General features: G+C 37.6%; 1 protein-coding gene across 3 annotated transcripts in view; it reads left to right on the forward strand.

Moving 5' to 3' along the window:
- The first annotated feature begins 399 nt into the window (after positions 1-399).
- Positions 400-26,237, forward strand: part of Gcc2 (GRIP and coiled-coil domain containing 2) — a 40,485-nt gene continuing 14,647 nt past the window's right edge. The window contains exons 1-17 of one of the 3 annotated variants that reach the window (XM_034524139.2): positions 400-563; positions 816-869; positions 1,810-1,894; positions 3,052-3,119; positions 9,737-9,841; positions 11,070-13,514; positions 14,129-14,201; positions 16,485-16,585; positions 16,660-16,758; positions 18,573-18,692; positions 19,535-19,699; positions 19,982-20,086; positions 20,969-21,131; positions 23,436-23,536; positions 23,626-23,703; positions 24,677-24,814; positions 26,065-26,186. In XM_034524139.2, the coding sequence (XP_034380030.1) occupies positions 558-563; positions 816-869; positions 1,810-1,894; positions 3,052-3,119; positions 9,737-9,841; positions 11,070-13,514; positions 14,129-14,201; positions 16,485-16,585; positions 16,660-16,758; positions 18,573-18,692; positions 19,535-19,699; positions 19,982-20,086; positions 20,969-21,131; positions 23,436-23,536; positions 23,626-23,703; positions 24,677-24,814; positions 26,065-26,186 (4,028 nt within the window). In that variant the 5' untranslated portion in view covers positions 400-557. Of the gene's footprint in view, positions 570-815; positions 870-1,732; positions 1,895-3,051; positions 3,120-9,736; positions 9,842-11,069; positions 13,515-14,128; positions 14,202-16,484; positions 16,586-16,659; positions 16,759-18,572; positions 18,693-19,534; positions 19,700-19,981; positions 20,087-20,968; positions 21,132-23,435; positions 23,537-23,625; positions 23,704-24,676; positions 24,815-26,064; positions 26,187-26,237 lie in introns of all 3 variants that reach the window. The other 2 variants (XM_034524138.2, XM_076916711.1) reach the window with 2 other exon arrangements.

Genomic DNA, 26,237 nt, shown 5'->3' on the forward strand with positions numbered 1-26,237 from the left:
AGGCTTGTCTACTAGATGATTCTAGATCGTTTCAAATCGACAATATTAACAACACAAGAAGCACCTCAGCCAGCAAATTAATATTTGGAAATACAGAGTCGGCATTGCCAGCAGTTTGAAACTCTTGGGAAAGTAATGGATCCAGCAATTTATTCCCAATTACTATTCACAAAGGAACCTATTTTGAACATGACAGAATTAAGTCACCTATAAACTATTTCGCATATGTCTGCTAGTCGGGACGGTTAAATTTGTAAACCACTTCTTTAAAAAATAGGAAACAAAGTGATAAAAGGAGCATGTGCTCAAACCTGTCACCAAGCACACGGAAGCACTTGGCGACTCAGTGCGCTCTGGCTCGAGTCAGGGGACCTGCGCACAGAGAACTTCCTCCCCGACACAGAGGAGGAAGCGGAAGTGCGGCTCTGCGTAGCCTTGGAGACGCGGGGGAGGCGTAGTCGCCTCGTAGCAAGACCTTTGACCCGCGCTCGGCAGACTCAGAGGCGGAGCAGCTGCGACTCCTGAAGAGGCAGTGGTGGCCGCGGGTCGCAGCCACGATGGAGGTAACGGTGGGTGTCACGCCGCCCCGCTGGCCCTCTGTGCCGCTCGAGGAGTGGGAGGACACGGCCAGCACCCTGTCCCCGCCTTCGCGGGCGGACCCCCGCCGCGGCGCTCGCATGGAACCTGGTGCTGCTGGCTCTTGCACGGCCCAGCTCTGGTCCCACCGCCTGAAGGGGTCCTCCTCACCACAAATTTGTTTGGCCGCGCCTTGTACCTGGAATTGAGATGAGCTCTTGTGATGATTTGTTTTACAGGATTCTGCTCAAGATGCCGTGGCTGCAGCACCCTCTGGGACCCCGAAATCCAAGGTGAGGAGAGCACTCTACCGCCAGGTTCCCTGTAGGGCGTAAGGTTAATGAATTGGAAAACTTTGGCATGGGGAGAATTATTTCTTTTTTTCTTTTTTATAAAGAAGTAACCTTTCCTCAAGGAGTTTCATTTTTATTTACTATCACAGATTTCCTGTTCTTTTTTTAATTTCCTGATGTGCAAGCAGTTTACTTCCTGCCCCTTGTTAGCACTGTGCTGAGATCCTGCTGTATATCAAACATTTAACTAGTCTGTTTTATGAAAGTTTACACAGTGACACGAAGAAGAGTGGATTAGAAAAGAGGAAGGAAGAATCAAGGAGCTATATCCTGTTGGCTCCAGCTCCATAGTCAAAGGAGGGTAAAAATAAGGTTGTTCTTACAGCACTGTGCAATGTTTAATGCTAAATGATTCGGTAAGGTAGTGGTTTATTACCAGAATGTATTATTTGCATACTGATTTCCAGGCAATTGCCTAAGCACCGGATTCTTTCATGTAAGCTTCATGAAATAAGTACCTTCACTATTTTCATTCTGCAGATGAGGAAAGTTCCTGCACAAAGATGAAGTGATTTTCAGTTAGTAAACCCTAATGTTTTAGTTGAAGTCTAAATGTGACCCCATTCACATGTGAATGTAGTTATGTTCTCAACTTCCAACAGCATGAATTCTATAGCTCTAGAAATCTTCCGTTCCAACCCCTGCTTGTACAGTTAGAGAGTTTAATGGTATCTGTAAGAATTTTATGCTGAGGTTTTTGTTTGATTTTCAGTTCATCTAATTACTTTTAGTTATTGAATTTATATTTGTCAATTAAAAAAAAATACGATTGGCTTGACTATTTAGAGTGTTTCTGGTTTTAGGCAGATACTGTGTTTCTTCTGGTGGGCACACTAGAAGCATGGGTTATAAAAGTCAATGACACACCTACATCTTTCAGCTAGAAACATTGCCCAGAGAAGATCTCATCAAGTTTGCCAAGAAGCAGGTGATGCTCCTGCAGAAAGCCAAAGCAAGATGTGCAGGTACTGGGTTTGAAATTAGAGGGTTTTTTTTTTCATTAGACCACCATGCCCATCCTTGCAGTTAACTTTGAATAAATAAAGTAACAAATGGATTTTTATTTTTTTTTGTATGCATATGTGTTTTGCCTGTCTTTGTTAGCATTTTGGATTCCCTGGAACTGCAGTTACAGATAGTTGTGAGCTGCCATCTGGGTGCTGGGAATTGAACCCAGCACTGTGGAAGAGCAGCCAGTGCTCTTAACCACTGAACCATCTCTCCACCCTAAGAGAAATATTTTTTTTTAATGGTAAAATGAAACCCTTTTTTACTTCACATGAATTGTAAATTCTTCTAAATTAACTATGTCTTTTAGAGAATCAGCTGAAATGTAAAAGGCACAAAGTGTAATCCCCAAAACATTCTTAGAAGTTTGAAGTGTGAATGCACATGCTGAAGTTGGTTAGTTCCCTATTTGAGAACTCTTGAATTCTCATTAACTTAAAATTTTAAATGCCAAGGTTTGTTTTTTTTTTTTTTTTTTCCTAACCAGAACAGATAGTTTATTTTTAGAAATTGGAACAGATTGTACTCAAGTAATTTATTTGGGGAGATGACCTAAGCTGTGGAACTCGATGTATATTGATGGAATATTCAGATTAATACATGTGTTTGATATAATTTTAGTTATTCCTTTAAGATTATACAGTAAGTATTTACAACAAAAATAATAGAATGTATGGGACATGCTTCCAAATTTTCAGGGTAGTTAGTCATAGTGGTGTACACACCTAGTCCCTGATTTTCTAGAGGCTAAGAGTTGAACCCAGGATTTCAGCACCAGCTTGGGCAACATAGCAAAGCTCTCTGCATATATGTGAATGAATAAGGAAGGACAGGAAAGGAAGAAGAAGTGAGTACATTTTCACATGAAACACAGCTACTCATGTGCACTAAAGCAGGGTAGTGGACACTTAGACCACTCTTCCAAATGAAGTTTTTCATATTAAGAGGGAGAAGAAAAAGGACTACTATTGTTTGGATGGAGTTACTATTTCTCCAAGTCCTGACTTCTTAAATACATTCTAATTTATGGGCTTGGGATTCTTAGCATGTACTTGTCAGTTTAGTAGTAATTGTTTTCTTCATTTTTGAACTGGAATCTTTTTTTATTATTTAGAATTAGACAAAGAAGTTGAAGAACTCAAATCAAAACCTGTTGATGGAGGAACTGATGACATTATTAAGGTAATGAAGCAGTTTTTGTTTACTTACAGAAAATGTCTAGTCATAGATAAAATGTCTGTGAGGACTGCCTCCCTGCTGCAGGCGATCTTGCCTTTTGTTCGATCACCTCATTACTGGCCTTGGTTTAGCCTATTAGTTCTTTTCTGAAAGTGAACGGGACATGACTCATTTCAAACAAAAAGTCAGTAGTCCTCCCTCACTGCAGCTATCTCTTAGTTATCTTTCATGCTCTGATCTCCTCAGAAAACTTGGCCATGTGTATCGATTCTGTCACGTGCAGATAGATTTATACAACTGGATGACTGCTGACCCACATTTGATAGCCTCAGTTCTAGCTGCCTTAGGCAGTGTGGGGGATGGTAACACATTCTCCTTGTAATGTCAACTCCACTTGCCAGGTCCCCACCACTAGGTGTCATCATTAGTTTTTATACCTTTTAACTTTAGAGTTGCTTTCTTTCCTGTTTCCTTTATCCTGCACCTATAACAGTCACCACAGACCTGTTGCGACTTCAGGAGATGTCTTCAGTGTCTTTCCATTTGCATGGCACTCCTGCTTCCTGAAGCCTTCTGTTTCCTGCAAGGAATTGTGTCCTCTAGATCTGTTACAGTTCTGAAACTGGACTTTGACAGTGATCTGTGAATGTCTGCGCTGTTTCCTTATCCTGCGTGCCCTTTTGCTTGGTATCTTGCTCAAACTTACTGACTGGATTAACAGTTGGTTTTGAAAGACTTGTCCATACAAGTACCTAAGAATGATCTATCACACAGGAAAATTTAAAAACAAAAGAAATGGAGACAGAGTATCTGCCTTCTGCTTCCCCAGTGCTGAGATTAAAGGCATACACTACCATTCCAGGCAAATGTAAATTATTATGTGCTGTTTTCTGTTTTTTAAGGCTTACTCTACTCTTCTTTTTTATTGAGAGCTATAACCTGCTATAGAACATATAAAACATTTTAGTTTTGTTAACCAGCAGGTTTTTCTTTCTTTTTTAAAAAAACGGTTTCTTTATGTAGGCTTTCCTAGAGCTCTCTTTGTAGACCAGGCCTGCCTCTAACTCAGAGATCCATCCACCTGCCTGTGCCTCCTGAGTACTGGGATTGAAGGTATATGCCACAAGACCAGGCAACAAAAGTTTTCTCAGTTCCACAGAAATTAAGAATGATTCACAAAAGTATGGAAGTAGGAAGTCCTAAGGAGTCTGGTCTCCCAGTGATGTCAAGTCAGAGTATCTTTGTTTCTTTGTTCTTATGTTTTTCACCCTGGGTGATCAGGAGATTAGTTTTAGCTTTTCAGTATCAAAAACAATGGTTGGTTACCAGGATTAGAAGAGGCATTCTACAGAGTAGGCCACAGAACATCTTTGGAATACTCATCAGGAATTTTCTTTTAGGACTAGAGATGGCTCTGCAGTTAAGACCACTTGCTGTTCTTGCAGAGGACCCACGTTGGGTTGCCAAGGGTTACATGGTGGCTCACAACCCTCTGTGTAACTCTAGTCCCTGTGCCTGGCCTCCACAGGCACCAGTCACACACATGGTGCACATACATGCACATTGACTTTATAAGTCAGGCATTATTCTAGTGAACCTGCAGATAAGTGACCTGGTCTTTTTCCCTTGCAGCTTTTAATACCCTTTCTTTGTTCTGTGCTGTTAATGTTTTGATTAGTGTATATCATGGGGAAATTTCTTTTGTGGTCCTGTCTATTTGGTGTTCTTGATTAGTACCTCCTTCTTTATATTACGGAAATGTTCTGTGATTTTGTTAAAAATATTTTCATGCCTTTGACCTGGGTTTCTACTCCTTGTAACCCCACTATTTGTAGATTTGGTCTTTTCTGGATGCCTTTTCATATGGCCTTGCCTTATCATAGTGTACACCTGTGGCTTCATACTGGGACCTGATTGCTTTCCCTTGAATACGTTTGTCCCAAGCCTATCTCGTTTTAGTGTAATTATGAAAGCTCATTGTATTTATTATGCAGTCTTTACTTACTATTATGAGGAGTGGGCACATTCTGTTATTGATTCTTATATCTTTCTAGCAAGACAACTAAAGCCATCTCTTAAAACTTTCTTCCTAAGATTATTTGAAACAAGACAGTAATTTTAAAAACTCATTAATTCATGGAAGTCCATCCTTATGTTGCTCTGCAGGAAGTCTGTTCAATATATGTACAATATATGTACAATATCTGTTCAATATGGTAGGCTAATGCCCAGGAATCCTTAGGCTATGTCAGAGTGACAGGAAAGGCATGGCAGCTGCAAGAAGCAATCCTGAGATGAAGTCTCTTTAGGACTTTGCCTTGTCAGGAAGTAACATCCCTCCATGGTCTTGGCATCTGTATCAGCTCCTGCTTCCTGACTTGTTGAGTTCCAGTGACTTCCTTGGTGATGAACAGCAATGTGGGAAATGTAAGCTGAATAAACCCTTTCCTCCCCAACTTGTTTCTTGGTCATGATGTTTGTTCAGGAATAGAATCCCTGACTAAGACAGTTGGTGTCCACATTTCTCTTTAGTAGCTTGCAGAGTGCCTTTCTGCATCCAAGAGACTAGAATAAGAGTTGAAGGCTCCCTGTAGGCACCAAGTTGACTTCTCCATGTTCAGTGAGTTGTATGAATGTTGTCCTTGGCAATGGGCCCCTATGTCACTTTATTGAGAGCAACCCTTTGTCTTGGCAACAGCCTGGGTTGTTTGGTGATTACCATGGGACATTCTTGCCAACAATTCAATTGAATGCAATGCAGTCCCACTACTAGAAGCCCTGCCTGGCTACCAGAGACAGTCACTTGAGTCTCCATGTCCCCCATTACTAGGAGTCCTCATTAGCATTGCCGTCATAAATTCTAGGAAGTTTCCACTGCACTAGGTTTTTACACCAACTCTCAAATACCACCAAAATTACAACTTCCTCCCTGTACTCTCTTCTTCCACCCTTCCACCCCCTCTCAAGCTGACCCCGCCCCCAGTTCCCATTCCCATCTCTACCTAACCCCCGTCTGCCTGTGAAATGTGCTCTGTTTCCCCCTTTCAGGGAGATCCATACATTCCCTCTTAGACTCCCATTTCTTTAACCTCTCTGGGTCTACAAATTGTAACTTATCATTTCCTTCCTGGCTAATATCCATTTTTAAGTGAAAAACATGCCATATTTATCTTCTAGAGCTGGGTTACCTCACTCAGAATGATTTTTTTTTTTTTTTTTTTTTTTTTTTTTTTTTTTGCTAGTTCCATCTATTTGCCTACAAATCTCACGTCATTTCTTCTTAACAGCTGGTAATACTCGGTTGTGTAAATATACTACATTTTCTGTTTCCATTCTTCAGTTGAAGGCCATCTAGATTGTTTCTAGTTTCTGGCTATTATGCATAAAGCCATAATGAAAATAGTCAAGCACCTGTCCTTGTGATAGGATGGAGCATCCTTGGATCTATGTGCAAGAGTGGTCTTGATGTAAATGGATTTCCAATTTTCTGAGGAACTGCTATATTAATTTCTGTAATGGCTGTACAAGTTTGGAATCCCATTATCACCACAAGAGTGTTCCCCTTGCTCCACATCCTTGGCAGCATGGGCTGTCACCTGTGTTATTGACCTTAACCATTCTGACAGGTGTAAGATGGAATCTCAGAGTCATTTTAACTTGTGTCCTGATGGCTAAAGATGCTGAACATTTCTTTAAGTATTTTTCAGCCATTTGGGATTCTTCTATTGAGAAATCTGTTAGATCTGTATCTTAGTTTTAATTATTTTTTTTTATATCAAGTTTCTTGAGTTCTTTATATATTTTGATATTGGCCATGAAGTTGGTTTAAAAAAAAAAAGTCTTTTCCCATTCTGTAGGCTGCCATTTTGTCCTATTGACAGTGTCCTTTGCCTTGCCAAAGCTTTTTTGTTTCATGAGGTACCATTTATTAATTGTTCAGAGTGCCTGCCCTTTCAGTGTTCTGTTCAGAATATTGTTTTCTCTGCCAATGTGTTGAAGGCTATTCCAACCACTTTCTTTTCTGTCAAGTTCAGTGTGTCTGGCTTTATGTTGAAGTATTTGATCCACTTAGACTTGAGTTTTGTGCAAGGTGATAGATATGTATCTATTTGTATACTTTTACATGCAGACATACAGTTTGACCAGTACCATTTGTTGAAGATATTTTCTGTTTTCCATTGCATATTTCTGACTTCTTTATCAAAAATCAGATGTCCATAGGTGTGTGGATTTATATCTATGTCTTCAATTCTATTCCATTTATCAATGTGTCTATTTTCATGTCAATACCATGCTATATTTATTACTGTAGCTCTGTAGTACAACTTAAAATCAAGGATAGTGATACCTCTGGAAGTTCTTTTATTGTTCAGGATTGTTTTAGCTATCCTGGATTTTTTTGTTTTTTCCATATAAAGTTGAGAATTGTTCTTTCAAGGTCTGTAAAGAATTGTGTTTTAATTTTGTTGGAGATTCCATTGAATCTGTTACTTTTGGTAAAATGGCCATTGTTACTATGTTAATCCTACTGATCCATGAGCTTGGGGGGAATCTTTCCATCTGATATCTTCTTCAAGTCTTCTCAAAGACTTGAGGTTTTTGTCACAGGTCTTTCACTTGGTTTGGTTAGAGTTACTTCAAGATATATATTATTTAAGACTACTGCAAAAGATTTTGTTTCCCTGATTTCTTTTTCAGACCGTTTATCATCTATATATAGGAAAGCAACTGACTTTTTAAAGTTAATCTTGTATCCAGATACTTTTCTGAAACTGTTTATTGGCTGTAGGAGTTTCCTAGTAGAATTTTAGGATAACTTAACGTATACTATATCATCAGCAAATAATGATGCATTGACTTCTTCCTTTCTAATTTGTGTACCCTTGATCTCCTTAAGTTGTCTTATTGCTCTAGCTAAAACATCAAGCACCATATTGAACACATATGGAGAGAGTGGGCAACCTTTTCTTGTTCCTGATTTTAGTGTAATTATTTATTTATTTATTTATTTCCTGTTTTTTCATGGTCTTAGGTTGACTTTTTTTTTCTAGCACCTTCTTTAGGACTTAATTTGTAGATTCATAATATTTAAATTTAACTTTATCATAAAATATTTTATTTTCTCTTTCTATGGTGATTGAAAGTTTTGCAGGGTATAATAATCTAGGCCAACACCTGTGGTTTCTTAGAGTCTACAGTACCTCTGTCCAAGACCTTCTAGTTTTTAGTTTATTGAGAAGTCAGGTATAATTCTGATTGTTCTGCCTTTATGTGTATCTTGGTCTTTTTCTCTGGTGGCTTTTAATATTCTTTCTCTTTCTTTTGTATGTTTAGTGTTTTGATTATTATGTGACATGAGGACTTTGTTTTCCAGTCCAATCTATTTTATGTTTTATCAGTCCAATCTATTTTGTGTTTTATCAGTTCAATCTATTTTGTGTTTTATATGCTGCTTGTACCTAGATAAGCATCTCCCTTAGGTTAGTAAGATTTTCTTCTATGATTGAGTTGAAAACATTTTCTAGTCCTTTGAGCTGCGTTTCTTTTCATTCTTCTATATCTATTACTCTTATACTTGGTCTTTTTATAGTGTCTCAGATTTCCTGGATGTTTTGTCTCAAGAGATTTTTTTAGATTTAACATTTTTCTTTGACTGATACATCTTGAGTGCCTGAGAATCTGTCTTTTCATTTCTTGTATTCTGTTGGTGAAGCTTATGTTTGTAGCTCTTGTTTGAATTTCTGAATTTTTTATTTCCAGAATTCTGTCAGTTTGGGTTTTCTTTATTGATTCTATTTCCAATTTGAGGTCGTGAACACTATTCATTTCCTCTACTGTTTGTATTTTGCTGGATTTCTTTGAGAGATTTATTCTTTTCCTCTTTAAGAACCTCTTTCATAGTCATAAAGGCTATTTTCAGGTATTTTTCTTGTGCTTTAGCTATGATGGAATATTCAGGGCATGGCTGTTACTGATTGTGTTTATACTGGAATATAGGCATCAGGGTTTGAGATGAAAAGGTCTAGGTGTTGACTTCTGGATTTGTCTTTGTCGGTTGGTTGTTTTGTTCCTTGATTTCTGTTTCCTTTCTAGATTTTCAGAGAGTATAATAGCTATGTGTTTCCTATTTTTCTGGCCTGCTTAGCTGTAATGTTCACAGGGAATGCCTGCTAGTGTTGGAGGGTGAGAAACTGGGATAAGTTGATGGAAAGAAGGTTGGAGGAGGTCTTGATAGTCTGTTATGGTTGGGATCAGGGAAGAAAGAAAAATGACAGTAGGTTTCCTGCTACAGGTCTTGGGATAAGACTAAGGAGGTTGTATCTCAGGAGCAGTTGGAAAGGTGTGAGTCTGCTTTCAGCCTACTTTTGGCCAGAAAGGAGCAGCCCTTTGGTTAGCAGTGGGTGTCTGCTAGCATCTGGGACAAAGCAACAGATGGGGCAGGGAAACTTAGAAGAGGGAGCTCTTTTGGGATCCATGGAGCAGAGCTGGCAGGGAAGGCTACTATGAGTATTCTGCTTCAGAGCTGGGAATGAGACTGAAAGATTATGTTTAGGAATAACAGAGACCAAGATACCATTTTTCTTAACCTCATAAAGACAAATCATGTCCTTTGAAAACAGGTACTAACTGAACGCTTGGATGCTCTTCTTCTGGAAAAAGCAGAGAATGAACAACAGTGTTTGTATCTAAAAAAAGAAAATACTAAAATTAAACAAGAGTTTGAGGTAAGACAACATTTAGTGTTCTTTTATCTGTTAACTTACACAGACTAGTAATGAATTTTACAGCTGAATGGGATCCTAAGCATCTAATCTAACCAAGCATGGATATACATTCCAACATTTGGGAGGCTCAGGCAGGAATATGTCAAAGTCAAGGCCAGCCTGGGATACTTAGCAGGGTATTGTTTCTAATAAAAGTAGCCAACAAGATGGCTCAGTAGATAGAAGTACTTGCCTCTAAGCTTGGTGACCTGCCCCCAAAATGTACATTGTAAAAGAGATAACCAACTCCTACAAGATGTCTATAACCTCTGCAGCACATGCACACCTCTCCTCTTCTCTCTCTCTCTCTCTCTCTCTCTCTCTCTCTCTCTCTCTCTCTTCCCCCCTTCTCTTTCCTGTGTATGTGCACGCACACACACACACTAATTTAGTGTTTTAAAGGGTATCTAATCTAGTCTTCCCACTTTTATCACAAACAAAACAGTCAGCTCTGGAACCACAGACCCATAATTCCAGCCATTCAGAAAGCTGAAAGTGTGAGGTTCACAAGTTCAAGGCCAGTCTGGCATCCACAGTGAGTTCAAGGCCGGCTTGAACAGCTTTGTAACACCTTGTATCAAAAAGTGTAAAAAGGAATAGGGATATGACCCAGTAGTAGAATGTTTGCCTGAGTGTAAAGGCCCTGGGTTCAATTCCTTGTTCAGCTAACAATACTAAAAGCATGCAGTTATGCAGAGATAAATTAACATTTTATTTCTTGTATAGTTTAATCTTTCTTATAACCATGTCATTCTTTAATAGAAATCTTTTAAGATTTTGAGTTTTTCACAACTCTAAATACTTCTTTTGAACTTTTGTTCAGTTTTAGGACATTTAGTATCAGATTCCTTTCTTATCTGTAAAATTTTAGCATATTTTCTCTAAAATGTCTCTTAATCTGTTCAGGAGCAATACATTGAAGCTTTTTACCTTAAATAATCTATTACCTTTAAAAAGATAGTTAAATACAGAGGTTTTCTAGTTGTTAGTTGCTTTAAGTAATAGATTTTGTATTAATAATAATAGTTCTACTTAAGTGAGACAAGCACTAAATAAAATTCTTCAGATTTCAGAATCATATTCCTCTAGGTATAGTATGTTTACCTCTTTTCCCATGTAGTTAATTCTCTAGTAAAAATAGAGGTTTCTTTCATCTTCAAAGATATATTTGTGCTTATTTTCGTAATAGGATTCTGTAACTAAACTGGAAGAGACACACAAAGAGTTTGAACAGTCACATAGAAACTATGTAAAAGAAATTGAAAGCTGTAAAAATGAGCTGATGGCAGTGCACTCAGAGCACAGCAAGGAGAAAGCCGTCTTACAAAAAGAACTGGAGGAAGCAGTCCATAAGCAAGTAGAGCTGAGAGAACAGCTTAAGTCTCAGAGTGACTCTGAAGAAAATGTTAAAAAACTGCAGGAAGAGATTCAAAACATTACAGCAGCATTTGAGGATCAAATTTTATGTCTACAAAAGCAATTAGAAGCTACCAGTGATGAAAAACAGCAAGAGATTCTTCATCTCCAGAAAGTCATTGAGGACAACGCTCAGCACTACCAAAAAAAGATTAATACTTTCCAAGAAGAGATTCTACAGCTGAGAGCTACACACAAAGAAGAAGATAATGAGCTGATGTCTCAAATGGAAACATCAGCTAAAGAACATGAGGCAGAAATAAGTAAGCTAGAAGAGAACAAAGTGACACAGTGTGAGGCAAGTGAGAACATTCCAGAGAAATACCAATGTGAATCGGAAAGCTTAAATGAAGGCACCTCAAATGCAAGCCAGGAGAGTCAAAATTGCTCTGTGGCCTCACAAGAAGATCCTTTTCCAGAACAAACAGTATGTGATAAAGTCAGACAATTAGAAGATTCATTAAAAGAACTAAAATCTCAACACAGTATCTTAAAAGATGAAGTGACTTATATGAATAATCTCAAATTAAAACTTGAAATGGATGCCCAGCATATAAAGGATGAGTTTTTCCATGAGCGAGAAGACTTGGAGTTTAAAGTTAATGAACTGTTGCTGGCTAAAGAAGAACAGGGCTATGTAGTAGAACAATTAAAATGCGAGCGAGAAGATTTAAATAAACAGCTCTGCTGTGCTGTGGAACAACATAACAAAGAAATACAGCGTCTTCAGGAACACCATCAGAAAGAAATCTCCGAATTAAGTGAGACATTTATGTCAGGTTCAGAAAAAGAAAAGTTAGCATTAATGTTTGAAATACAGGGTCTTAAGGAACAGTGTGAAAATCTACAACATGAGAAACAAGAGGTAGTTCTGAATTATGAGAGTTTACGAGAGATGATGGAAATTTTACAAACAGAACTTGGAGAATCTGCTGGAAAAATAAGTCAAGAGTTTGAAACAATGAAGCAACAGCAAGCATCTGATGTTCATGAGCTTCAGCAGAAGTTACGAACTGCTTTTAATGAAAAAGATGCTCTACTTGAAACTGTGAATCGCCTTCAAGGAGAAAATGAAAAATTATTATCACAACAAGAATTAATACCAGAACTTGAAAATACCATAAAGAACCTTCAGGCAGATAATAGCATGTACTTAGCCAGTCTTGGTCAAAAAGATACCATGTTGCAAGAATTAGAAGCAAAACTAAGTTCTCTTGCTGAAGAAAAAGATGACTTTATAAGTAAAATCAAAACTTCCCATGAAGAGATAGATGATCTCCATCAGAAATGGGAAAGGGAACAGAGACTGTCTGTAGAACTCAGGGAAGCAGCAGAGCAAGCTGCCCAGCACAACAGTGAACTGAAACAAAGAGTAAGTGAATTAACAGGGAAACTAGATGAAATATTAAGAGAAAAGAATCAAAATGACCAAAACATTACGGTTCAAATGAAAACTATGACTGAAGACCAAGAAGCTTTGTCATCCAAAATCAAGTCTCTTTCTGAGGAAAATAACAGACTGCATTCTGAAAAGGTCCAGTTGAGCAGGGATTTAGAAGCTCTTCAGTCTCAACAAGACTTTATCTGTAAAGAACATGTTGCTGAATTCGAAAAGAAACTCCAGTTAATGGTTAAAGAGCGAGATGATTTAAATAAACTGCTGGAAAATGAGCAAGCTCAGAAGTCATTTATCAAAACTCAGTTGTATGAGTATCTTAAGCAAACAAGGACAAGCATTTTAGAAGAAAATGAAGAGGAAGATGTTGTCAAAGTTCTACAAGCTGTGGGTGAATCCTTAGTGAAAGTTAAGGAAGAAAAATGTAACTTGGTCACTGAATATGATGCGAAAGTATTAGAATTAGAAAGAAAGATTAAGTGCCTTCAAGAGAAGAGTGTAGTTCAGTGTGAAGAACTAAGGGCTTTAGTAAGAGACTCTGAACAAGAGAAAATTCTCCTAAGGAAAGAATTAGATGAAGTCATATCAACAAAAGAGGCCCTGCAACTTGATCTTCTAGAAATGAAGAATACTAATGAAAAAACAAGCCTTGAAAATCAGACTCTCTCGACTCGGGTTGAAGAATTATCTCAGACATTACACAACAAAAATGAAGTCCATAATGAAAAGGTTCTTGTAATAGAACATGAAAACCTAAGGCTATTGCTTGACCAGAGGGAATCTGAACTCCAAGATGTGAGAGCAGAATTGATACTGCTAAAGGTACTATTATTTTGAGTTTTATTGATTCAAATGAATCTTTAGCCCTGCTCAGAGGTTGTAGGAAACAACGCATTAACATTTTTGTAGTCTGGACTCAGAAGTTAGGCTTTAGCAGCAAGGCTCATGCGGCGGCGCATTTCTGGCAGTTGGGTTAATACACACTTCGATGTGGTGTATCTCCGTCAAGTGTGACTAGTCGTGACAAATCAGAACTGCCCTTGGAACACAGACAGTGCTTTTCATTTTAAAGAATGCTTGATCAAAAGAATGAGCTATAGTGGTATTCCATTTTAGTTAAAAATCTAAAGTTCTCTTAGAAATTGTGTTGTGATGACCATGTAGTCATTTCTTTATTACATAGCTATTTGGGGTGTGTCAGGTTATTCATCTTGCCCTTTGGCACTATTTTTAGTAAAGGCCATATACATAATAAGTGTAGTATTGCTTACTCTTATCAATAGAAAATAAAAATAACCAAATTGCTATTTATATGGGTTTTTTTCTAGGTAAAGATTTTCTCATGATTCAAATGATGATAATTTTATTGTGGGGAATGAAATGAATTCTGGTTTAGGGGTTCTTTTGTTTGTTTGTTTTTTCTCTATAAAATCTAGGATTCCTTAGAGAAATCGCCTTCTGTAAAAAATGATCAACTTTCATTGGTAAAAGAGCTGGAAGAAAAAATAGGTAACTATGGTTTTATATGTGTTGTCACCATTAATTAGACAAATATTTTATTAGTATTTAAGATAGTTGAGAACTATAGTCTCAATTAGTGAGTTATTAAATGCACAATAATTGGCTGCCTTTTCCTCATTCCCCAGTTTTCCTTTACCATCTGTTTGCCTTCTCTTCCAAATGCCACTTTCTGTCATTTAATCCAAACAAAAATGCAGTTGCGACTCCATTCATAATTGATTCTGTGAATTAGTTTTAGATTTTTTTTTTTATCCACGTAGACATTTTGAGTAATCAGCTGTTTTATATAATGGCAATAGTGAGGGCAAACAAGGTCCAGACAGTATGTTCAAAGAACAGGAAGAAGTTCATTAGTTAGGTAGGGACAGGAGATGATGCTGATATAGAAAGTTGCCTGTTTTAAGAACAGTATCACTTCATTGGGTCCTGAAGAGTGAGATATATAACACAAGAAGAAAACGTGTTTTACAAGAAGTATGCTTGTCTCTTGATTTTTTTTTTAATAAAAACATCAAGGAGACCAGAAAGTTTCCAAGAAGTAGCTGATTATAAACACATTATTGCAATGCACAGAAGAGTTAAGCCTTCATACAAATCCTTTTTTTAGTGATTTTTATAAACTAGCTCTTTTGTTCCTGCTGAAAGATGAAGAAATAAAGACTTAACAAGTGTTGTATGATGTGTCCATGATTCTTCAGTTTAGTACCCAGATAGATTGGGGAAAGGAGAATGGAAAAGAGTTCAGAATGACTCTCAATTTTCTGTCAAAGATGGTGTAAGTGAAAGAAGATACTCAATTTTAGAGTAAATATATGTGTCATCACATAGGATGCTATATATATCTGTAATTGAGATAACTAGCATAAAGGTAGAAAACCAGATAGTCAAATTATGGGCATAAAAAACCAGAGAGAGAGAGACAGAGACAAACACAGACAGGGACAGACAGACAGACAGACAGACAGACATAGACAGATAGATGGATGATGGTGAGAGATGACTGTAACAGCAAAAAGGATTGAAAAAAAGCAGCTCGTAAGTAGGAAATCATTGAACAAAAGTTTGAAAGTCAATCTACATCCAAGTGACAGACATAGGAAAACCTTTAGCCATGGCAGATGCTTCTGGTGGGTTAAGTAAGTGCTGAGAGCCATCTATTGAGTTAAGCAACACAGAGGACAGTTTCCTGGTACACTGGGGCCAAGGCCTGGCTGAAGTAGCCTTCTAGAAAAAGATGGGGAAGAGAAATTTAAAATTATATATGCAGGCAATTCTTTGAAAGGCTTTGCTCTGTAAGAGGAGCAGTGTGGTTTCTATTGTTTTGTTTTGTTTTGCTTTTTTAATTGGAAAACAAGCATATTTGTGATATTACACCTCCTATTATGGTTTCTCCCCTGCCCTTTTTAGATTCTCCTATTCATTCCTGATATACTGATATGTTTAATTTTATTACTCCTGTATCTGTATAATATGTATGGCTGTACCTGTGTGGAGGTCAGAAGTTAACATTCAGGAGTCAGTTCTTTCCTTCTACTGTGGGTACCAGGGATAAAACCCAAGTCCGCAGGCTTGCACAGCAAGCATTTTTACCTGCTAAACCATTTCAGCAACCTTAATAGTATGATCTTGTTGCATGTTTATAAACCGTTAAGGAAAAAAAATCCACTGGAAAGTGGGAATCACGATTGTGGTGCTTGAGTTGAGAGTCAGAGTTGTATTATATAAATGAAACACAGATGGGAAGAGTGACAATGGCCTCTGGTGCTCACATCACTGTACATGGTGCACCCAGAATGATAGGTGTGAACAGAACTCTTAACTGCAGTTAAGATAAGATAACAAAAGTAAAGTCCTAAACTTGAATTTAACTAAAAGAGGTAGTGAAGAAAGATGTTTACAGGCACAGTCTTCCTCCAGACTCATTACAGAAATGTACCTTACATCTTTCCTACTTGTCCTGATTTACAAACCATCTCCTAAAATCCTCTCATACTCAACATTAAGAGTCTTAGGAACTGCAGTTCCTGCGTATTTAAGAAATGACCTTAGAAAATAAACTATTAACAGACATTTAAAGTTTTACATATTTGATCCCACTTTGCTGATGAATAATTAAGGTTTCTGTTTATAAAATAAAGTTTTGGCTACTTACCATTAATTTCAAGCTGCAAATTTTGTGTTCAAGAATAAAACCATTTCTGAGGTTAAGATAAGTAATTTCACTATTTTTCCTTTTGACTTTATATATGATCTTTTCATTTTCTATTTTAGAAAGTCTGGAAAAAGAATCCAAAGACAAGGATGAAAAAATAAGTAAGATAAAACTAGTTGCTGTGAAAGCAAAGAAAGAACTAGATTCTAACAGGAAAGAGGTAAGGCAGCATAAAAGCACAGGAGCTTAGATCTACGTTCTACCCACGAGAAACACTCATTATCTTTACAACAGGCCCAGACACTTCGGGATGAGCTTGACTCCATCCGGTCAGAAAGGGACCGCCTGTCTGCTTCTATGAAGGAGTTCATCCATGGAGCAGAAAGCTATAAGGTTAAACAATTACTTTAATAACAGACTTCATTCATTCATAACTAACAGGCATACTAGAATTATAAAACTGTACATAAAATCTATTCCTTTGGCTATTGAAATTTAAATTTCCCTGTTTTTCTTTTTTGTTTAGTGTACTTAAAAGGTTAGTCTTTGATTGTAGCTGGGGGTTTTTGTTTGTTTGTTTTTAGACAAGGTTTCACTGTGTAGTCCTGGCCGGCCTGGAAACAGAAATTTACCTGGCTCCCAAATGAAAGGCACTTACTTGCCACCATGCCTAGAAAAGTTAGCCTTTAAATAGTACTTTTAAATTATTGTTTCTTAAAATTAAAATCCATTGGGGGATTTCCTCTTAATAAAATGTAAGGAAAGGACAGCTACTGCAACCTAGTGTGTTCACAGTGAAATGAAGACACCTGAGATTACAGATAGGTCTAAAAGGAAAGTAGAGCACAGGTACCTGAGGGAATATGCTTATGTACTTTAATAATACAAGACTCTTACTTTTTTTTTTTTTCAAACTATCAAAATCACTAGATACAAAATAAATATTACATTTCTTCCCATATTTATTCATTCAAAAATATTTATGTAAATGAGCTACATTTCTGGTTCTGGAGAGATGATGGTCAACAACAGACTTTCCTAAATTCCTGTCCCCTTATTCTTAAATTCTAGTAGTAGTAACAGGTAGACAAAAGGACAAGGCAGATGCTGTATAAGAAAGGTGACTAGGGAAGAAAGGATGGACAGTGGATTCAGATCAGACTCAGATTAACAAAGACATAGAGACTCCAACACATGTGACAGGCTGTCTTTCGAACACTTCACCTGTCTTACATGTGCATTTTCAGAAGAAATAGTACAAGTATTTTATCATCATCACCAGTTTACAAGTGGGTCTCTGACGCACAGATACTCAAGACCACTGCTTTAAACATCTTAAAGGACTACTAACATTGCAGAGCTGGAATCTTACCAATTGTTCCCATTCTGTTCATGTCAAATAAATTATACTGTACAAATTTGCCAGCAGAAATTATGGGGAAAGAATTAGAAAGATAGTCGGGCAGTGGTGGCGCATGCCTTTAATCCCAGCACTTGAGAGGCAGAGGCAGGCGGATTTCTGAGTTCAAGGCCAGCCTGGTCTACAGAGTGAGTTCCAGGACAGCCAAGACTATACAGAGAAAAAAAGAAAAAAAAAAAATTAGACAATTGAAGTAAGCATAATATATTATATATTAAAACATATATTATTACAGTATATGTAATAATATAATGTATTATTACATTATACACACCAAAATAAGTTCTGTATGTATGAAACACTTTTTAATATCTAAAATAAAATTTCCAGCCCTTTGCTGACTTCCATTTTTTATACATACATACATACATATATATATATATATATATATATATATATATATATATACACTTAAAAGCAATATTTAAATTTACAAAGTAGAAAAATTGAAAGATTAAACTTATACCTGGTTTAATTCTGGAGAAAATGAGTAATTATAATATTACAAAGTATTTTTTAAAAAGCAAAATCTTAATGGGAACTGACCCATGAACAAGGAGTAAGCTCATATTTAAATTTTAAAGTATATTTTTAATGGATTTATAAGATCATAGATGTTAAGGGTACTAATTTTTTTGTCATATTGCCAAATGCTAGTTTTTACTTTTACATTTTCATATCAAGTATTTTAAGAATCTCAAATGTGCTCTTAAGGTATAAGATGACTTGATTATATGTCCTAGTAAATGCTTCATCACTAAGAGTTAAATCTTGTCTTTTATTAAAGAATCTTCTGTTAGAATATGATAAGCAGTCAGAACAGCTGGATGTGGAAAAAGAACGTGCTAATAATTTTGAACATCATATAGAAGATCTTATCAAACAATTAAGAAATTCGACTTGCCAGGTAATTTCAAATTGGATAAATTTAGACAAACAAATTATAGTAAATACATTTTAATCTCATTTTCTCTTGCACAAGAAGTTAAACTGTAATCAGAAGAAGAAAATTTTCTTTTTTTTTTTTCTTAATTAGGAGAAGAATTTAAATAACTGTCTTAGTTAGGGTTTTACTGCTGTTAACAGACACCAAGACCAAGGCAACTCTTATAAGGACAACATGTAATTGGGGCTGGTTTACAGGTTCAGAGGTTGAGTCCATTATTACCAAGGAACATGGCAGCATCCAGGCAGACATGGTGAAGGAGGAACTGAGAGTTCAACATCTTCATCTGAAGGCTGCTAGCAGAAGACTGGCTTCCAGGCCACTAGGATGAGGGTCTTAAAGCCCACGCCCACGGTTTCACACCTACTCCAACAAGACCACACCTATTCCAACAAGGCCACACCTACTAATGGTGGCACTCCTGGGCCAAGCATATACAAACCATCACAATAGCTAACAGTATCCTATTTTAATTAAACCTTTCTACTGTTGAGTTGTGGGGGTTGTTATTGTTCATTTTAGGAGCACACCATTACTGTGCATGAGCTTGAATACGTCAACTAACCTCAGTCCAACAGGAATTGTTGGTTTGTTTGTTTGTTTGTTTGTTTGGGTTTTTTATTTTTGCATTTTGTTCTATGGAAGATTTTTTTTCCCAGGTCAATAGCAGTGATTGTTTCTAACGGCAATCTGTATGGCCAATGGTGAAATCACTTTCATTCTGCACTGATGTTCTCATTACACATTTTACCTTCTGTATATGTTTACTGTGTGTTCACAGTAATGAGTCATTTGTGTTCCAGTGTGAAAGGCTAACTTCAGACAACGAGGATCTCCTGGCTCGAATTGAGACACTGCAGGCTAATGCCAGGTTATTAGAAGCACAGATTTTAGAAGTCGAGAGAGCCAAAGGAGTAGTAGAAAAAGAACTGGAAGCTGAGAAACTTCAGAAAGAGCAGAAAATTAAGGTAAGAACAACCCAGAGATCGGTTCCCATACATAGGTGTGGGATTTTAGTCACATATTGTTTGAATGAACATTCTGAGAACATTTATGAGTACAGTTTGGTTAATTCCTTAATGTATGCCAATTCTACATTGGAGAGAATCTGTTCAAGTTTTATATACTAGCCGTATAGTTTTTAAGTTTTGAAATATTTCCAAAATCTTATGATTTGTGTATGGTATGCGTTCTATACATAATGAACATCTTCCCTGATGTTGGTTGTGTTGTGGGTTGTTTACTTTTAGGAGCATGCCGGTACTGTAAATGAGCTCGAAGAACTCCAACTCCAATTTCAAAAGGAAAAGAAGCAGCTTCAGAAAACAATGCAAGAATTAGAGCTAGTTAAAAAGGTACACAAATTGCCTCCAGAGAGCGAACTCAGTGCAGAGTGCCTGCTTAGCATGCCTAAAGCCAGGCTTTGATTCCCAGGACCTCAGAAACTAGGAAGTGTTTATAGGACAACATAGCTCATACTATTGCAGTTCTATACACATGAAAAATATTTTAAGTATTGGCTATAATACTAAAATAATCCTTTATAAATTGTTAGCCTCATCAAATTAAAACTTAAACTTTATTTCTTACCTGTCTGTTCATAAGAACCTAGGCTCGTGAGTTTATTACTCTCTATGTGTGGTTGCTGTATTGTATGACACATGAAGATTTAATTATTGTCGGGGCTGGAGAGATGGCTCAGTGGTTAAGAGCACTGATTGCTCTTCCAGAGGTCCTGAGTTCAATTCCCAGCAACCACATGGTGGCTCACAACCATCTGTAATGAGATCCGATGCCCTCTTCTGATGTGTCTGAGGAGAGCAATAATGTATTCATATACATAAAATAAATAAATATTTTAAAAAAGATTTAATTATTGTCAAAGCTTGAATTTCATTTTAATTGATTTTTCTCTCTACTTTTTAAAAGTATTCCATAAAAGGCATTATAAAAGTTACCTCAATATTAATATTTCATAAGTAAAAACATCATAAGACTAGAACTACTACTGTGAGTAATTAAAGTTAGTCATATGGAGTTCAGAAAGTTGAGTTTTAACTGTTAGAGAACACTTGATGAAATTAGGACCGTGAACTGTTGAGCGTCTCACGTCCTTGTTATGTTATGTCCATGCTACCGAAAAACATAATAAAACCTGCTTGTTCCTGTGGCATGGTTATAGCAGGTTCAAAGACTAGTTGCCCTAGTAATATGTAAGTCTTTTATAAAACGTGCAGGATGCCCAACAGACCACATTGATGAATATGGAAATAGCAGATTATGAACGTTTGATGAAAGAATTAAATCAAAAGTTAACAAATAAAAACAGTAAGATAGAAGATTTGGAGCAAGAAATGAAAATTCAGAAACAGAAACAAGAAACCCTACAAGAAGAAATAAGTAAGTAAAACAATTCCCTTTACTTTATAACTGCCTCAGAACATGCTAAAGAGAATGCCCTGCCTACCACCTGCCCTACCCTGCCCTGCCCTGCCCTGCCTGCCCTGCCTCCCTGCCTGCTCTTTCTGCCCTGCCCTGCTTGTTTGCTCTCCCTGCTCTGCCCTCTCTGCCCTGCCCTGCTTGTTTGCTCTCCCTGCTCTGCCCTGCCCGTCTCCTACCTGCCCTGCCCCATCCCCTGGCTCTCTCCCTCTGCCAACTTTGTTTTTTTATAGACAGACTCTGCCTGTGTAGTCTCAGATGGCCCAGAACTAAGTTACAGAGATCTGCCTGTCTCTGGCTCCTAAATGCTGGGGTTAAAGTAGTGTGCCACCACACCCAGCCATTCCTACAGGTCTGTAATCACCAGCACATACATGTGGCAGAGTGTTGAGGGCCAACACTCAAGCACTTGAAGCAGGTCAAATCATCTGCCATTAAGAGGTTAATAATCCACGTAGTGTTTGCTGCAAGGTACAAGTCATGTTTGTTCACTGTTTATTGGTTATCAGCAGGTTAAGGAAAATTTACATAGCAATGAAGCATTCCTCTTTAAGGTGATTGTATACATTTTACCAGTGAAATATGTTCTAACATTATCATTAAACTCTGTAACTTTCCCTTTAAGCGCCCCTGAGTGGCTTATTTTCTTGGTTTGAGTAATTTCAAAAGATTTCAAATTACTCCTTTGACCCCTTAAATCATATGTTGCTTACTTTTTAGATATTGAAAGGATTCTTTTCAAATTTTTAATGAGCTCTACTTTAAGTCTCTTGCAGTTTCAGCACTTCATTCATGGTTTCCGTTCCTTCTCAATGTGTTGAGTTTTGAGTTTGTGTGATGTCTGAGTGAGTTTTCTTAGTGGACTTGACAACAGTGTTACTGGGTAATAGTTGGTGGACATCAGTTTGGTCTTGTCAGTTTTCCTGTTTTCCTCTCTTTCCTGTCCACACTTGAATATGCATGGGATCCTTCTAATCCTGAATGCTTCCTGTCCTATGAAGCTTCCCTTGTTCATGTTAAATTTGTATAACCTTTGACCATATGGCACCACATAGCCTTTTGTGTCTCCTGTGGCATGGAGACATGGCTTTACATCATCTTGTAAACCGTTGTCTCTCCATTTCATTCTCTGTTCTTTGACCTCAGGAACTTCGTATCATCTACCTATCAAGGCTTCCTGTGTTATCTGTGCTTCATAAAATACTGTCAGAACTGAGCAAATAGTTGTCAGGAAACAGCTGAACAGGGTTTGCTGTAGTAGAAAGCAGCTTCCATCTCTGTTTACCAACTAATGATCCTGTGCTTTGTCTCTGAAGTGTTAAGAGTGAGAGGGGTCACAGGATCTGTGGCATCTCTCCTTAGCTTGTTTCCTAGCGGGTTAGAGCCTGATTTATCCCACTCATTCCACACACTCAGTCCACTTATTGTGGATAAAAACCACTTGATATTTGATTTTTTTCTCTTGACCTCTGTTAACAAGAATGATTTTTCCTGTATTATATTTTGATTTGTTCCCTAGTGAGCACTATTCATTAACAGTCCTCCCACAAAAAAGTATTGCCTCTTACTTGCTGACACAAAAGCTAGTCCCACGTATATACACCTTCTGTGTTTTACAACTGGACTTTTTATTTCAAGCCGACTTTAAACTCATGGTCTTGCCTCTGCCTCCCAACTGCCTAGGATTATTGGTATACACTACCACACCCTCCTTTTTTGAAGAACTTTTAAAAAGTACTACTTCAAATGTACACTAAATATAAGTGTGCCTTTATTTAAGTGATACATACTTAAATATTTACAAGTGAACAGATTTGCTTTAAAATTATCCAGTAGAGTTTTAGGGTAGAATAGAGGTTTACACATTTTCTATAATGGGCCAAGTAGTAAATATTTTGCCTTTTAGGCTACACAGTCCTTGTGGTGGCTTCTCGGGGCACCAATGCGTCATGCAAATGCAACCGTACACCATATGTGAATGAAGGAGCCTCTCTGTGTTCTATTTTAAACTATATTCAGAAAACTAGCCTGTGGACTGCATTGTTCTGAACCTGTCTGGGTGCAGTAAGATTGACTATGTGTTCATAAGTGTTCGAGGGGTGATTGGTATGGAGGAATGCATTGTTGGATATATTTGTAAATTTTTAATGAAGAGCTAAGATGAGTTTCTGGTACATTAATATGAAGAAAAACCTTATCATCTGTGTGTCACGTTCACTAATAAAAAATTTTATCTCTTTGTGCTGGAATTCCTTCATGGGCTAGCTTCGCTGCAGTCTTCAGTACAGCACTATGAAGAAAAGAACACCAAAATCAAGCAGCTGCTTGTGAAGACTAAAAAGGAGCTGGCAGATGCAAAGCAAGCAGTATGTTCATGTCTCAGTTCCGTTGTAGTGCCCACTCACGGCTCCGAGTCTCTTTAGTGTTTCATTTAACCGTGGCTGTCTTTCTGTAGGAAACCGATCACTTACTACTCCAGGCATCTTTAAAGGGTGAGCTGGAAGCAAGCCAACAGCAAGTTGAAGTCTATAAAGTAAGATTTTGAATTTTTTGAGAAGTTCTTTCCATGTAGACATAAGTTACCATTCAGATGGGCTAGAGAGTGGCTCAGGAGTAAGGACACTCACTGCTCTTGCAGAGGACCCAGGTTCAATTCACAGCACCCACATGGTGACTCACAACCGTCCATTACACACACATACCCTTCCAGGAATCTGATGCTTTCTGGTGACCTCTAAGGGCACCAGGCACACATTTGGTACATAGACATACACACAAGCAAAACACCTATACATACAAAAACTAGTAGAAGGAGTTTTTGTTTTCTGGGTTTGGGGTTTTTTTTGTTTTGTTTTTTAAGAAAAAAAAAACACACACATACACAAAACTACAGTAGATAACCTAAAAAAAAAAGAAAAGAAAGAAAGAAAAAAATTATCTTTTAGATGTTTTTATATCAGGTAAGATGTTTTTCTATCTTGAGGGGTTCTCAAGAGTACTCAGCACTTTGCTGAAGCAGAAGCGGTAAAATCTAGTAATATTACATAGTTCAGACTAGTGACCCGCATGCCTTTGAGGGTCTAACAGTCTAGAATACTGCAAATAAAATAAACATGACCCAAAACTTCATCTCTACCTCTGACTGAAAAGAAGGTGCAAGAAGCAAGTTGGTTTTATATTTGCTGTATTTTGTATATATAATGTCTGATGGTATTTAATTAAACATTAAATATTTAGTCTTGCCAGGCAGTAGTGTGGCGCACGCCTTTAATCCCAGCACTTAGGAGGCAGAGGCAGGCATATTTCTGAGTTCGAGGCCAGCCTGGTCTACAGAGTGAGTTCCAAGACAGCCAGGGCCACACAGAGAAACCCTGTCTCAAGAAAAAAAAATTTAGTCTTAAATTATGCAGATTCTGATTAAAAAAATAAATAAATCAGCCTACTGGTAAGAAAATGTTCTACTCATATCTGAAAACAATCCACTATTATTTAATCTGTCTCTGCAGATTCAGCTGGCTGAGATGACATCTGAGAAACACAAAATCCATGAGCATCTGAAGACTTCTGCAGAACAGCACCAGCGCACACTGAGTGCATACCAGCAGAGGGTGGTGGCCCTGCAGGAGGAGAGCCAAACTGCCAAGGTGTGTCCTTCAGAACTGAACCCCCGGGGTTCCTGTACTCCAGGGCTATCCCCTAGCAGTGTTCTGTGATTAGCAGATCCACACCCCTGTCAGCTCATCTTCTCTAAATCCATCAACGTGGCCCTTCCAGCATCACTGGAATAGTGTTCTGTATACGTGTGTGAGTGTGAGCACATAGGAACCTCCATGTATGTGTGGAGGTCAGAGGTCAGTTTTCAGGAGAGGGTTCTCCCCTTGTACCTTGTTGAGACCATGTCTGTCTTGTTTCTGCTGCTGCACTGTGTTCTCAGGGCCAGATGGGAGGACAGGGAAGGTAATTGCACACCTTCTGATCTGGCTTTAAAATAAAACATGGGTTTCGGGGCTCCAACTCAGATTTTTCAGACTTGCATAGTTAGTACTTCTAGCCATCAAGCCATCTCTTGACAGCATTTTATTTTCTAAAACAAAAAACATGAGTACAGTTACCTTTCATTTATGTTTAGCAGTGTGTATGTGTAAAACTGTCAACATATTTATTTTGGGAAAGCACTGCAGTTTTTTCTGAGGTTTAAATAACTGTGACATTTTAATAGAATGGGCCTGCTTCCCTGATGTCAACAGACAAAGTATTTGGTACTTACTGTGGCTTCGTTAGAAGCCTCTCCCTTTTCAAGTGATTGTGACAGGTGTGCAGGAGTCTGTAGATTACTTCAAAAACACACAGTTTAATGTTTACCACTGTGTATTGAGAGTGATGTTCAAATGAATCTGTCTTTGAAAATCAGTTTTTTCTGTTTATAAAAGAGGATATCATTAGTTTAAAAAACTTTTTGTAAAGTAATAGAAGCAAAGAGTGTCAGTATAAAATTTACAGGTAGTAAAAACATGAAATCGAGAATTTTAAAAGGGGTCAGGCCAACAGAACTGGGTTTTTGTTTCAGTTAAGTTTGTGGTATACTGGGGTTTGATTTGTTGTTGATTTTATGAAACAGGGAATTATTCTATCCTATACTGACCTGGAAATCATAGTATATCCCAGGCTGGCTTCAAACTCTTCAAAATCCTCCTGTGTGCTGAGATTGCAGGGATGAGCAGCTGTACCCAGCCCCAGAACTCATTTTTAGTAGCGTTAATAAAGGCTAAAATGAATAATAAGCTATTTTATTCATTTTCACAGATTTTTTTTTTTAACTTCGTTCCATTAGCCTCTGGAAGGACATAGGAGGATCATGTCGCAGTGACAATTTTCTCTCTCTTAAATGTTATAGGCAGAACAAGCTGCTGTCACTTCTGAATTTGAGAGCTACAAAGTCCGAGTTCATAACGTTCTAAAACAACAGAAAAATAAATCTGTGTCTCAGGCTGAAACTGAGGGAGCTAAACAAGAAAGGTAAAGTCTAAGGTTTTCCCCATACAAATACAGGTTCTTCACAAAGTTGGT

Source organism: Arvicanthis niloticus, chromosome 20 (genome assembly GCF_011762505.2).
Source record: "Arvicanthis niloticus isolate mArvNil1 chromosome 20, mArvNil1.pat.X, whole genome shotgun sequence".
In the NCBI taxonomy this organism is placed as follows: Eukaryota; Metazoa; Chordata; class Mammalia; order Rodentia; family Muridae; genus Arvicanthis; species Arvicanthis niloticus.